The sequence below is a fragment of the Rhyacophila brunnea genome, unplaced genomic scaffold (genome assembly GCF_057557595.1).
Source record: "Rhyacophila brunnea isolate RB1 unplaced genomic scaffold, BYU_Rbru_1.0 scaffold_7, whole genome shotgun sequence".
In the NCBI taxonomy this organism is placed as follows: Eukaryota; Metazoa; Arthropoda; class Insecta; order Trichoptera; family Rhyacophilidae; genus Rhyacophila; species Rhyacophila brunnea.
Genome location: NW_028233339.1, coordinates 43,903,812 through 43,920,196, shown reverse-complemented (window position 1 = coordinate 43,920,196; position 16,385 = coordinate 43,903,812). Strand labels below are relative to the sequence as shown.

The window sequence follows — 16,385 nt, the reverse complement described above, 5'->3', positions numbered from 1 at the left end:
TCGAAGGGTTTTTACGTTGTCTGTTTAGGATACAGACAGCGAGGTTTGTGTCTGTTGTCTGTATTTGTTAATGTCTGTTTAGGATACAGACTACAAGACAACTTTAGCTTGTAAAAATATGTAACGTATTTAAGAAAATATTGTCTAGTTCAAACAAATAATATGTTCGATTCACCGTCGATTTTTAATCGATTCGAATTTTTCTGAAAATTTACTAAATTATATATATGTACAACGTTATAAAATAAATGTTGTGCACTTAACCAAGCGATATAATACACGTAAATGAGAAAAAGAACAAGCCGAATCAATGAATCTGAATTTAGTACTGAATTCTACACAGAGACATGGGAATTCCCTTTTGAAGTTATGAAAAAATCACAATTTTCTTTTTGTTCGCCCTAAAATGAGTGAGATTAGAGTTATCTTCGGAAACACAAGATTAACGGGAACTGGCATATTCTACCCACTACCGGGTGTCTTATAACAGGGTAAGGATCACGAGTGTGGAAAATATTACATAAACTTAAACACGTGTTAAAGAATATATTATTGTCGTAATACGCATCAAAGTTTATCACGTAAATGAAATGTGCCATTGACGACTGTCGGCGCTTTTTGTCCCTTGGTTGTATGACCTAAAGCGAGCCCTGCTACAAAACCTACGTCAATAGCGACTGGCTTTTACATTAATTATATCTTATTAATTCGATTATGTGGTTATCTTTATTAAAAATACAGGTCAATATGAGTAAAATAACATTTTTAAACAAGTACACAGAAGCAAGCACACCGAGTGAGCTAAGTGGACCCTATCTAAAAACTTGTAAAACAACGTCCAAATAAAATCACCCTCACGTAAGTAGAATATATCAATTTCCACAGTTATGAGGGATACAGTATTCAAATCACCACCCCTTCGACTCACTCGCTTTTTCTTTAAGATATCTTCTGGTGATTTTGCAATGACCAATGTGTCTTCAAAAATAAATACAGACGAAAGAAACATAAGAGAAGAAGAGGAAAACATGCGATGACGTCAAACAATAGCTTTTTTATAGGACGAAGCCAGACCTAAAAATAATTTTATAACTACTAATATTTTATTACATTTCAAATACATAATTAAGCAGGTGGTTTTGGTACTAGTCCAATTCGTGGAAAGCAATCAAACTTTTGGCAGATTATTACAAACATTACAATTTACTATTCGAAATTTAGATTGCCCTGTACCCATAATAAAACTTTTAAATTTTGAATACATCAGCTGTTCACTGACTGATGATAAAAAGTATCCAAGAGTATCATACATATTCATATTATTATCTATTCAAGTTGAGCAGGGCTTTTTTTCTCATGTGATATGGGTAATTTTTAACACCCATTATGATAAATATATATATATGTCATTTTAAGATGTTGATAACTAATTTTTGACGTAGCAACCACTTCTCTCAACTACTCAATGAAAGCCCCCAATTATTTATTGAATAAATTGACTTAAAAGATAAATATGACATTAAAAATAATTATTTCTACATAATTATCGTAATAATATATTTTTCTGTTTTCATCGCGTTTCTTCATCGTTATTTCTTCAAAATTTAGAGCTCATTGCAGAAGTGAGAAGAATGAAGAATACGCAGTCAATCTATTACGATAACAAAAAACCGTGAAAGTTTCAAACATAATAATCTACTGTTATTAATAAGTTCTGTTTCTCGGCTGATCCGATTCCTAGAAAACACATTAATATTCCTTTCTGTTTATTAGTGTTTTTGTTTTTGTTTGAAAGGTTAATCTCGGGCCAAAACATTATATTTAAATAAACTGCAATGAAAATATATCACAAGAGTTTACCAAGTATATTATAATATATTGTTCGGAATAAAATTCTTATAACGTTTCATATAAACCAGTTCTACGATTGAATCCCTTTCACGTATAATGGTGGTGTGTAAACTGCTGCTAACTCATTTTTTTTTTTACTTATATGTCAATTTTTCATTCCCTGTTATGTCGTTGAATTGAATGAATTTACCTCGCCCCCAACTATAAGGCGTACCAAACATTAAATTAAAATAAACCATCTAAAAATCATAAAAAACTTTATTACGATTTACGAGTAGGTATATACTTCCTTGAGGCATTTGAAAAGTTTGTTACATCGTACGGAGAACGGAATAATTCTGATCCCTCCTTAAATTCATCACTTTCAGCTCTTGAACACTTAATTTCACTAAAAATAAATAACGGCAGTGCAAGTCAAGATTATTTTATTTTATTTTCTGAACTCTTAGGCATAAAGCCCATTGACGCAGCGAGTGCGGCGCTCGCGCAATATTTCTACAAGTGGCGCGTAAATCAACGAAAATACAACGTAATCAAATACGCCAGCGCCCACTGGATTTCACGACGCATTATACGCGCCCGCCGCATGAATCGCTCGGCGATACGAATGAAATAAAATACAATGGAGTCCATTCATTGAACACGGCTACCAAAATTACGCTGCTCGAGGCGTCGTCGATCGACGGGCGAAAAGCAATTATTTAATAACAGAGAATCATTGTTTAATTTTATTGCGTGTCAAGTTTATCGCTGGTTGAATAATGTCGTCGTAAATATTAATTACAAGCCCCGAAATAATATAATATTTTTATTGCTTTGTTATGAGAGGCGCTGTAATAATAATTATTTTGTGCTGCTTGGGCCGCTTATTACATAGGTGAAGGGTAATGCGCGGCACGAGACGTGTGATTATGGTTATGAATAAACGCTGCATACGCGGACTTCGCCCGCTCGACGCGTTCTATGGGCACCATCGCTTACTTTAAGCATCAATGTGCATGGTCGCTACATCAATCCCGTGTAGCTTCGTCTCGGTACAAGGAAGTGTGGCATTCAAATCTTTTCATTCTGACAAGTTTATAGTGTCATGAAAGTCGGTTGTGCACAAATCTCAAGCACAAGTCTACAGATTTAGTTTTCGAGGTACTGGGACAACTGGACGCCAGGATAAGTGGGCGCTCCCCTATCGAATGAAATAAAAAGACGTTCGTTACGATTTGTTACAGAAAGTAGACGAGGAATTTTAATAAGTTTCTATCTACTACTTAGTAGTAGTTTTAATTCATTTTGTTCCCAACCCAATGTTTTTTATTGTTGATTGAAAATTATAATGCCTTACGCTGTATGTAAAAATAAAAGAACTCTCTTCTCGTTTCAACTTAAACAAATGCACAATTAAATCATTATTTACGTGTGCATATTTAAATTCTCACCATATTGTATTAAATCATTTTACATTACACATTTTACATTAAAATACACTTTTTAAAAGTACCTATAATTGACGTCTATTTATTTTCGAATTTCATTCGATTCCGTAGCGCTCATTTGCCGAATCCTCCTAGGCCCGTTTCCGATAATCACATTTCGACCTCGCATATTCTGCAATTTTTTCATAAAATATCGTTGTTGATAGGGATTATAAAGTAGACTTTGATTATAAGACACACCGCAAATCAAATACCCCAGAATAAAATAAATCTTACGTATCATAATCGATGCAATACAGTTATTTAACATACCAACTAATTTTTATCAAATATTAAACATACATAATTTTGAAAACACAAACAACCTGCATCTCTCGGGTATCGCGCCCACGCACATAGACAACTATACTAAAGGAGTCATACTTAATTACGACAAATTTTAACTAATGGCTTTTTAATACTATCTGAAACAAAATAAAGTAGATACTACTTTAATTACTAACCGACCTCACGGATCACTCTAATATGTTTTATTGTAACTTACTTGAACTTGCTAGAATCCTTTAGTATAGTGGTCAATGTGGGTGGGCGTGTTACCCGAGAGATGCAGGTTTAATTCTAGGTGTCTTCCTTTTTTCAAAAAGATTTTTTTCTATTGGTTATAATATATTTTCTCAGAAGTGTTTTCAAAATTATGTATGTTCTATAATTAGAATGATACATTCTTAAATCTTGTGTATTAAATATGATCTTAATACTCACAAAACATTATTTATTTATTTATACTAGCGTCGTTAATATTTTTAGTATACTATTTTGTATAGGTTAGCTTTGTGTAACATAAATTAAATTATCTATATCTTTCTGACAAAAAACTACATCCGTTGATTCTTCTCTTTTAGCTAGGTCATAGTAATCAGTTTTGGCGATCGACAGTGTTTTTTTTTTTAATTCAAAGCTTTTCAGAAAATCTACGTAAACGAAATTCACTTGTCGGACCGCCTATAAACAATATTCTTTTTGTATGAATCGTAAAAGATGTTTTAAAAAAAACGTGGCACGCCTAAATCGGTCAGTCGAATGGGAAAAAATCTGATGGAATATCCTAAAATATTCGTAGCTCCGAGATTGTTTATATCAGAAAACATAAATATTTACGGATACGTTGCATTTTCTTCATTTTATAATACGCTTTGTGCGAAGAAAATATAAAAAGATTTTCGTTTTTCGTAATAGAATATAATAATATTTTCGTTATATTATAAATAATTACACACGCCTACATCAGTTAGGTAATATATTATTATTTTTACAACGTTTTTATTAGGTCGTATTCTTATTTGTCCGGTACAAATCTTGCAATCGATTTTAATTAACTTTCCGACTAGCTAGACATTTGAAACTTTTAGAATAAGTATATCAGAACACGATGCCAATGCATTTTTTTAATACTTTTAGCCATCTTTATGTATAATTAAATTCATTTTCAGTTAATTCTGTTTTGTATGAAAAGTTATTTCGGAAGAAATCCGCAATCCAATCCACTATTATTGGTTGCTAGGAAATTATTAATATATACGTGCGTTACTACGGAAATCAAAATGAGTGTCAAAATGACATTTCAGTATTATTTCTATCAAATACAAATTTTTGATCGTTTAAGCTAGTCAAGTCAAGTTTATATGACTCGACAGAAAATTTAAAAACGTTGTATATAAAAAGTTTTTTTTATCTTTATACAATTCTTTTGGGGCGTTTGGTAGAGAGTGATATTGAGAGTATGTAGTACACCGTTACGAAAGTTCGCGACAGTATGAAGTTAGCTGCGAATCAGTCAGCTCTATACAAACACAAGTTTGTTAGTAGAATTGGTCCGTTACCTAGGCAACGAATTTATTATTGTCGGCCATTTGCCATTCCTTACGCAAACAAACGATTAAACGTCAGAGTGACTGTTGTTACTTTAAAAATAAAAACAACGAGAAATAATTATATAAATTAGTAATATAAGTTAAAGTGTATAGAAATAAACCAACGGCGCTCCAATAAGCGGCCCTTTTTCTTGAGTGTCTAATTTAACAAGATGATTTAGAGCCAGTCGAAGAATCTAGATTACCTATCCCAAGTTTTGTTTTTGCTTTGTTACGCAAAATAAGTATAACTTGTAACGCGCGTACATAAATACCAGTGCCTATACCGGTGGTGGTTTTAGTCGTGTCCGGAAACTTGTACATACACAGTTCGCCGTATCATACGTCACCGTGAAATGTTGTATCAGAAACATATGATCGTATATTAAAGACCGTCCAACCTCTTTGGGTCGTGTAGTACTGACATAAAATTCATGTTTAAATAGAACACGGTTCTTGTCGGTTTACACTTTACAGGAAGCCAGCAGCAAACAAATTTTGAAAATAGCAGTTATACTGGATTATTTGTTAGGTTAGGTTAGGTTTTCGTTTTGAATTTTTCCAAAATCAGCTATGAAAATTTAATAAATGTTCATATTGAATCTAATAAAATTTGAGACCGTATATAAGTATATAATAATATACCGATAAGAAAGCTCACGACGAACTGTGCCATGGTGAAATGTTTTACGTACAATTTACATGTAACCGGTTTTAGTTACGCCAACGGCCAGATAGCCAGCAGAGGCAAGATAGGGTACACCCTGGGAAAATGTTACCAGTGCAATAAACCGTTATTTTGGTATTAAAAATTTATCAATAGTTATGTTGCCAGGATTTTCATATTTCTTGATTGACTTTTTACATTGTCATTGTGAAAAATACATGTTGCTTTCAAGGTTTTGATTCTTTGTAACGAAGCGACTACCTCATCAGTTTCATCAAAACCGCCACTATTCTACGCGTATGCAAAGAGAATAGACACAAAAAAACTAAATGAATACTCGCAACTGTGGGAGATATATGTAATTAATATTACATTTTTTTCACAAATATTGTACTTACAGTGGCTATTTTTGAGAAAAATTTGAACTCTTTCATCGGAAGTAGCGACGCATTGTCTTGTGACTTGGTGGTATGTTGGTTTACACCACAGTTTTGCAACGATTGATGGACAAATAATATTGTTTACTAATAGATTTACTTGTTTTAGAATAGAGTTCTCGAACAATATGTAGACCTACTCAATATTAATGTCATTTAACAACGCTATTACTAATTATTCTTTGGTACCCAAGGTTGTTTTCTACAAATATCTTTTACCATTTACTCGTCATGTTAATTACTTAGTTATTGCGTATATTTATTTGAAATAAGCAAAGTAAATAAATTGCAGTCTAAATAATAGACATTGTTTAATGGTGTTTGTACTTCGGCCAATTAGCTGAAGAAGAAGAATAAATGTGACATAAAATATCTAAAAAGTCTGTTGAACAAAATACATTTCATTAAAGAGGCGATAAATTACGATTCCGAGCATTCTATACACGAATTAATCGTCCCTGAAAAATGTTAATAACCGTTCGAAATAAAACAAAAGAATTCGTTTTCCGATTTATAAACAGCTGTTGTGTTTTTCGCGGGAACAGGTGGCCAGAGACAAAGTGGCGTTGAAAATATTATACGTATCATAAGTTTTTACATTTTTGTCAGCGATGATAATTTGTTTGTTTTCGCTTGCCTCGCGTTGGAACATGTGTTGTTAATTCGCGTTCTATTGATGTCTCGCGGAAACGTCGGTTTTTGGTACGCGGAAGATAATGCCAAGAGGTTTTCCTGGAAAATAATATGATCAAGTTAATCTCAATTATAATTACCTACACTTTAGACATCACAACATGCATACAGATGTTTTACTAACTCGTGTTTTACTTCGATACATTTCCAAAATTAAATTAAAATTACTCACTGATTTACCGCTCAGTACGTATTATCGTGCAAGTTGCAAGATTGAATGCATGGATCAAAAAAGTTCAGAAGTTTCAGAATTTTCACGCAATAATAAAATTGGTACTTATCATGGCGGGTGCGCAGTCACAGTAGAGCGGTAGTTGCAAACCTGCCGGAAGAAATACGAACTACACCGCACAGAATATTTTGACGATTAACTACGAACATGCCCGAAGCTGGCAAATAGCACCACACAACGACGACATCGCGTCTCGCTTACGTTTTAAGATTGAAGAGACCATGGCCTCCACAAGGAGAGGCTGACAGGACTCTAGCCTGGGGGCCCGGCGTGGTGTGTCATCTTGAAAAGTGAGATAAATATTCATCATAAATTTGCTCTAATCGGGAAAAGGGCTCGAAGAGTAACATATTAAAATATCTAGTTCTGTGATACAATTTTTAATTATTATTTGTTGATATTTCACAACTCCATAATTCAAGTGAATTTATTCAATAATACAAAATAATCGCTAAAAATACACCGAATACCCTTAACTTGGCCTGAAACACCATTAAGAAAATGCTTCTGTAAAATGTTCCACTGCATTTAAGCCTATCGATGGGTAGGGGGGCCGCCAAAGATTCTGGTTTTGACTCCTGCTTCAGGATGTATTTTCACAGTTATTATCGCGATAGTTTAAATGTGTACCAGTAAATCTATGCACGTGTACAGGCTCTGTAAGAGAGTGGTCGATTTGTTATAGTATGACGGTAGTATGTATTGTAACTAGACGTAATGATCGAGAATTCTCGGCTCGAGAGATTATGGAAAATCTTGTTTCACGTTTTAACTTCTTCTCAAAAGGTCATCGTTATATACTAACGACTGTTAATGACGACATTGATAATAATTATGGTTGTAATCCAAAGGGATTGGATTATTTTTAATCGAAATAATTGTATAACATTCATATTGTCATAGAAAAATACCTCCAATATCATATACTTACATAAAAAAATATAAATGTAAGTTTTTCCGGAATACAAAATAAACAATCTCTGCAGAGAGAAATGTTTTTTTTTCTATTTGTCCTGTACGAACTAAACTTTTAATATTTTAAGGAAAGTTTTAGGTTTTCTTGGAATACCTACCTTCACTAGAAGAAAATTTAAGACTTATACCTTCTCGAAAATGTATTATGGTTTACGTTTTAAAATATGTACCTAAATAATTTTGAAAAAAAAAACTATTTACCCACTACGCGATGACTATTAATAATTAATTATTAATATTAATTATTTCTTATTGTTTGTTTACAGTCCTCCAGAAGGCTTTCAATGGTTTCGACCAGTCGAAATCAGGCAGTATCCCATGTGACATGGTAGCAGATATCCTGCGCTTGATGGGACAGCCCTTCAACAAGAAAATCCTTGAGGAGCTCATCGAAGAAGTAGATGCCGACAGTAAGTACAATATTCTTATATTTTATCATATGTACAAACTGAAGGCTGTGGCTTGTAGATACTTACTATATATAGGTACTCGACATGCTAGTACTGCACTCAGCGCTCGAAATGGAATATTTTACGAACCGGAGCGGTCAATATTTTATGAAAATGTTAACATAGTTATCTAATTGCTTGTGTATTTTATAAGAATAAGTGTGTTATGCCGTGTCCACATTGGCAACAAGTTGCTGGCAACCTCATTAAATTTCGATTAAAATAATTTTTGGTTAAACAAATTTTGATAATTATCGTGAAATTTAATGAGGTTACCAGTGTGGACAAACTTTTGGATTTTTACGTTAAATGGCAAATCTAGCTCACTGTCAAATTAATATGTCCACGAGACGGAGCGATAATTTTGCTGATTTTACGAACCGGAACGGCGCTCCGGTGCGTTCCGGTCCATTTCGACCCCTGACTGCACTGTAAATAGGTATCTGTCAAACTATTATGACAGTAGCCTATTATTTGTTTTCTTTCACGACACGATTAAAATAAATGATTCTTTTATTGTACCTAGTGTCAGTTTATTTTACCACGTTTTTTTTTAGCTCGTATTCTTGTTTGTCCGGTGGTTGTTTGTCCAATACAAATCTTGCAATCGATTTTTAACTAACTTCCCGACTAGCTAGACATTTTATATCAATTCTTAAATTTATATTATATCATACCAATTTACCAATTTATATCATACCAAACTTTATAAATCAAAACACGATGCCAATGCATTCTTTTAATACTTTTATCCATCTTTAAGTGGAATTGAATTCATTTTCAGTTAATTCTGTTTTGTATGAAAAGTTATTTCGGAAGTAATCCGTAATCCAATCCACTATTATTAGTTGCTAGGGGCCTGGGGTCCTAGCAACTAAATTATTAATATATACATGCGTTACTATGGAAATCAACATGAGTATCAAAATGACATTTCAGTATTATTTCTAAATATTTTTTTTGCTAGTCAAGTCAAGTTTATATGATTCAACAGAAAATTTAAAAACGTGCTAGGTAAAAACCTATATAAAAAGTTTTTTTATTAAACTGTTTATCTTGTAATTATTTCAAATTTAGATGTTCGTTTCACCCTACCCCATTTAAAACGTATTATCGTTGTCTCGCTCACATTTACATATTTGTTTTCTCTCATGCGTTACAGATACATAATATGTAGTTATATATAATACATAATATCAAATACTACTAAATAGTCAATAGAAAGATAATATGTAAATTTGTTTATAACACACGTCTCAATTTTCTTCAGAATCCGGACGCCTGGAGTTCGGCGAGTTCGTAACATTGGCAGCCAAATTCATCGTTGAGGAAGATGCTGAGGCCATGGAGAAGGAGCTTAGAGAAGCCTTCAGGCTATATGACAAAGACGGTAAGCTTATAACTCACTCGAATGTATTTTTCTCCTGCAATAATTATTCCGCGTTTGTTATGTAAGCTATTGGATATATTGTACAAAATATAAACAACACGAGATAGTTTTAATATTTTTATTTTAGTTTCATCAAAAAATAATCTCGATTAAATTTAAAATCTTTAGAAGACTCTCCTGGAGGAATAATTCATTTTTTTTTATTAGATATTAAAAAATAATTTAAATATTCAACGCTATAAACTTATATATTATTATATATAATTTTGCTAAATTACTACGTGGTCATTATTTTATATAAAGGGTTTAAACGGTTATGTGTGGGGAACCTGCAGATTTCTGAATGAACCCAAATTTTATAGAATTAATACTTATACTTACATAATATTACATTTTACTTGTTTGTTTGTAATTAACTATTGTTTTTATTCAACGAATAACTCACAAGATTTAGGATGCAATATTATTTTGTATAAAAAAAATGTATAACCAATAGAAAAATTAAAAAAAAAAAAAATACGATACCCAGCAGGATTCGAAACTGCGTCTCTCAGGAATCGCGCCCACGTGCATTGACCACTATGATATAGGTTTCCTAACTAACTAATATCTAAGCAATTGCGACCATTGATATACTACTAGATGAGCAGTTCCCATACAAGTGCCATTTTAAAAATGTACCACAAAAGATATAACGAATATCGTCTTATAATATTTTTTTGTAGGTATAATGCGTTAAGACCGTTAACATGGATTCCCGAATTTCACCCGTATTGCCCTGGCTGTAAAACTAAATTTGCGTTCTTGGAATAGTGAACCTAAGGGTGCTGCAACGCAAAACAGACAGAGCAAGTCGTCATGCGCTGACTATTAGTTAGAGTAAGATGCAAGCTAGACCGGGCATACTCAATAAGTTTTAACAAAGGCCGACTCGCTGAAAATCGGGCGTCATTTTAAGAAGCATATGATTCATCCAGTAGTATATCAATGATTGCGACGGATTTATATCTAACAATACTCTCTGAAGCGCTTTCTAATTGCGTTACCATGTCTTTCCGCCACTGGCGCCACTTTCTTTCCTACAATAAGCATAAAAGAATTATTTTTTTAAACTCTTCATTGTCGTGAAATCATGATAATAATATCAATAACAACTGATTTGTGTATATATTTTATTGGTCCATTATAACATTTTAAAATACTGAATCCACTTTTTTCAAGAATAATCGCTCAGATTTTTTTACAAAAAATAGTGTAGGTACATCTTGGAATTTATCTAACTGAAGTTTCTTAAATTATATTTTATTTTGTAGGTACACAAAAGCTATGAAAACAATATAATTAAGCGGTCGCTACTAATATCTCTGCGACCTGGGACGCTAAATATTTTATACTTCTGCTATTCTTCCAGGTAACGGTTACATCCCCACCTCCTGCCTGAAAGAAATCTTAAGAGAACTCGATGACCAACTGACTGACCATGAATTGAACATGATGATTGAAGAAATTGACTCCGATGGTTCAGGCACAGTTGATTTCGATGGTAAGTTAACAACATTACATACTATTGATTACCCACTGTAGGTTACAACTCATAGGTAATAAATCGGTTGCTTATTTCACTAGTTATTAATTTTATAATAATTAACCTAAGCTTACTGTTCTATATTTTATTGTTATGACATGTATAGTTAAAAGGGGCCTTAAAATGAATTTATTGAAATGGGGGCAAATCATTCATACAATGCCAAAAGTCAACGACGATATTATATAGGTACTCACTAGTCACACCCACGGTGGCCGCGCGGCTTAAGCGTTGGACTATCACGCCGTGGGTCTCAGGTTCGAATCCTGGGTCTGGCAAGTACACATATTGTTTTTAAATTTGTGTGTGAGTCAGGGCATGGACCTAATAGATTGAGCAAGTGGCTGACATCCATTTGTCGTAAAAAATAAAAATCTGTTAATACAAACCTCTACTCTCTGGCCCATATGATCCTATTAGGATCGGATATGGTCGGAAAAAAACTAATCACTCCCTCTAATATCAACATAATTTATAGAGTCATATAAAGATTTATAGAGAGAGAGAGAGAGAGAATGTTAAATTAGATTTTGACTGATGACTAGATAATTACTTTTTAATTACCACATTTAAATATCATGCCAATTATAACTAATGGCCACCTAATCATTATGTATTAAATAAAATCTATTTATATATTTTTTTTAAATTAATTAATGTGTATTAGGTCATATGCCCTTCATGAATAATTTTGGCCTCATTAAAATAGCATAGTAAAACATAATAATATAATAAATGATTAAATGACTGCTTATTAGGTTTTAATTATCCAGAATACGCTTAAAAATAGAATACATTATATTTCTAACCATGAAGTACTTTTAAAATCATTTAAAAAAACTAATAATATAAGATTTTTGTCATGATTACAGCAACGTCCTGCAATCTAAATGTCTATAATATACTCTGTTTCATGAACGTAGGATCAAAAGGGAATCATTCTGTAAATTGCAATTCATGCAAGTCAAAAGGGAAAACCCCGAGTTGCCGTCCGGCCCCAGTACAAAGCTTAAGGTTCTGGGTTCGATTCCCGAAAAGGAAACAATTTAACACTAGTTTATTAAACTTGGGTAAGAACCTGAATCTAATTCCGTACCAGTGTGGCGAATGAATTAGAATATGGATTAGTTATCCATATTATTATTATTATTATTATTACAAGATATCCCTGTAAAAATCAGGTTTTTTGTCTGTTATATCGTCGTTTTTACCTCTGGGTCCCTTTTAATATTTTTTTATGAATTAAGATTTTGAATGCCCCTGTTTTAATATAATTTATCCTTGAAATTATTGTTTGTGTAAAAGTTTAATTACATTTTTATTTTTCAAATAAAAAGCTTGCAGGACAAGATTAAGTATATTATAATATTATTATATCTATTTTAAAATTTAAAAAATATAATAAATGTATTATAATAGTAGATTTGTGGAAATTCAACGGAAGAGAGATAGACCAATACATATTATGTCTACATTAATTGATCAGTTCTAGTCAATTTTTTTAAATTCTGGTTTAAATACTGAGTAGTTTTGCGTACCTAATCTAATTCCGTACCAGTGTGGCGAATGAATTAGAATATGGATTAGTTATCCATATTATTATTATTATTATTATTACAAGATATCCCTGTAAAAATCAGGTTTTTTGTCTGTTATATCGTCGTTTTTACCTCTGGGTCCCTTTTAATATTTTTTTATGAATTAAGATTTTGAATGCCCCTGTTTTAATATAATTTATCCTTGAAATTATTGTTTGTGTAAAAGTTTAATTACATTTTTATTTTTCAAATAAAAAGCTTGCAGGACAAGATTAAGTATATTATAATATTATTATATCTATTTTAAAATTTAAAAAATATATTAAATGTATTATAATAGTAGATTTGTGGAAATTCAACGGAAGAGAGATAGACCAATACATATTATGTCTACATTAATTGATCAGTTCTAGTCAATTTTTTTAAATTCTGGTTTAAATACTGAGTAGTTTTGCGTACCTACGCTAAAGCGTTCTAAAAAAAAGTTCTAAATTCTAAAGAATGAAATTGTGTTACGAACTGCATCTACTGTCTACACTCGTACATTAAATAATTGTTTTCAAATTTTCACAGGAAGCAGTGTTGTCATATTTTTATAATGCTGATTTTAATACAAAGATGTAAAGCTTATGGTATTTTGAGAAAACTATAATAGTACACATAACATTTCTCGTTTTGAATCCTTCAAAATAATAGTATATTTGGTAAACTGTAAAAACAAAACAATGGTTCGGTTGGTCGATGGTATGCGCGCGGATGTCCTAGCCCTACTGATGGTACAAATTACCTGGCAGCCAGAGTGTGCCCGTAGCGCTGACAACGAAAAATTGTTTTTTTTTTACTGTACTATTTATACATTTTCGCGGAATCATTCAGTTAGTAACACTGACGCGATGTTGAAAAGACGTACCTACATGGGTTATGGATCTACATGCGCTAGCACTTTCATCACGAAATCGGTCATTTTGAAACCGATTTGAGGCAGGCAATGCGCAGGATACGCATGCACTGCGATGCGTTCATTTAGCGAACGAAAAAAATGTACGAACGTAGACAGGCTCGGCAATTCTATCTTACTCTTTTCTTACACACCTAACTACACAAAAAGACGGAATTATAATATACCTACCCACCACTTTGTAAAAATAGTTTATCTATTGTTGTATTTTTGTCGACGTATTACTTTCCCTGGCACTCCTATTATAAATTACAATGAGATTAAAACATTTCTCTGCGTACTGAAAATATAAAACATTTTCGCTTAAAAAAGTTTCAATACTGCTCTGTTTTTATGGGTGGCATTAGGATTTTTTTTAAATTAAATTTTGTAATAATTATTAATAGTTCTGTTAGGTACTTTTTAGAATGAATGTATATTATTATTATAATGGCTACTTGTTACAAGATACCTAATAGTGCCTGCCTGGTTAACCGTTATCCCCTATCACATACTTACGCAGACATTCTGTTTTTATCAAACTTTTATTAAATTGGTCTTTTTTTTATTATTTCCAGAATTCATGGAGATGATGACAGGAGAATAAATAAAATGCAGAGAAGAACAGTTGAGTCATTTTAAGCTAAGGATATTCCATAAGAATTTTTTCTACGTTACGCTGAGTTTTAATATATAAAAATAATAATGTTCTAATTGTTTAATACTATAGTTAAACCACAAAAAGCATTTCTAGAATTGCACATATCAGAAATAACACTACAAACGAAATATTTAAATGATATTATTTAATTTTTATTAATATATTTGTTTTAATATTATTTATTATGTTTGTAAACACCATTTTCATTCACACTTGATAATATTTAAATCAGTACCTAAATATTTCAAATTAATTAACTCCTTTTATGTTGCGATATGAATCTTGTAATATTTAATTATACTATTTTAAAATTAAAGCAATATTTAATTCAATAAACCTAATTTACAAATACACCTAAATTGCATTTTATTATTTATTTAATATGTTTCCCATTACCAATGTCATTTTGCCCAATCCTTAAGGGGGGACATGCTCGTCGAAGGTCAAAATTGAGTTTTCTTATATCCCTACTTTAATTATAGTTTGTCAATTTATGGCTACGGGCGTATGTTGTAGCTTAACCACTAGGGAATGACAAAAGAAATAGCGTATTTCAAAAAAACACTACCTTATTCTTAGGTCAATAATTATTATAAAGCAATCATTATTCATAATATGTTTATCACACTTGAATGGTCAAAAACATAGCTTATAATAAGTATCTTTATAAGGATCATCTTCAAATGTGTTAATCTTGCCGATTTTTTGAATAATAAAATGCCTAATTCTTGTCAAATTTGGTATCACAGAGATTATCAATATAATTTTTTATCGTGAATATTTTACAAAAATATCTCCTAATAAATTATACTAATAGTTTCATAAATGCGTTTAAAAATTAATAAACGTAAAAAATCTTAACACCACTGCACAGTTATGTACCGAAATATGACTATATTCTAAAACATTAGAGCGAGAGGTTTAAAAGAATACTATTTTATGTAACAAAAATACTTTATGCAGTCATCAAATGTTTCAAATATCTATAAAGGATAATAAGGCTTCAAAATTATATAAATAGATTATCTACAACGTTTAAGGAGTGTCCAGGATGATGGTTTGAAAATACAATAAAAACTCAATTTTGACCTTCGACGAGCATGTCCCCCCTTAACGAAAAAATCAAAGATGTTGAAAAACCTTCCTCTATAGGAGCGTTTTTTAACCTATGGGTCGCCACCCAAAATTGGGTCAATTGGTGTATTTAGTGGGTCGTGAAATATTCTCAACAAAACAATATTCTCGCCAGCATGTATACTATAAATGCTGGCAAGAATATTGTATTGAATACAATATTCTGGCAACACTGTTTAACGTTGACGTTTCACGCGATCATAGTGGTCAAAACTAATAATTTATTAATTTTTCTAATGAATTCAAAATTTCGAAATAGACTGCAGCCAGAAGAAGACCTAAGATGCAGCATGTCCAATATAACACCAAACTTTGTTTAAATTTTTGTCAGTACATGCTATTTTATTTATTTTATCTTGGGTCGTGAACCAAAATTATTACCCTAAATTGGGTCAGAGATCAAAAAGGTTAAGACACGCTGCTCTATAGGGATGGAGCCTAAATGTATGAAATTGAAACAAAAAGAGGACCCCATGTCCACTGATTAAGATAGCTA

The 16,385-nt window shown here is 31.9% G+C and overlaps 1 protein-coding gene across 1 annotated transcript in view; it reads left to right on the top strand.

Moving 5' to 3' along the window:
• Nucleotides 1-15,108, top strand: part of LOC147064945 (troponin C) — a 40,882-nt gene extending 25,774 nt beyond the window's left edge. Inside the window, exons 3-6 of the mRNA XM_085958340.1 lie at nt 8,462-8,605; nt 9,915-10,034; nt 11,446-11,577; nt 14,673-15,108. Coding sequence (XP_085814466.1) covers nt 8,462-8,605; nt 9,915-10,034; nt 11,446-11,577; nt 14,673-14,701 — 425 coding nt within the window. The 3' untranslated portion in view covers nt 14,702-15,108. The remainder of the gene's footprint in view (nt 1-8,461; nt 8,606-9,914; nt 10,035-11,445; nt 11,578-14,672) is intronic.
• Nucleotides 15,109-16,385: the final 1,277 nt, after the last annotated feature.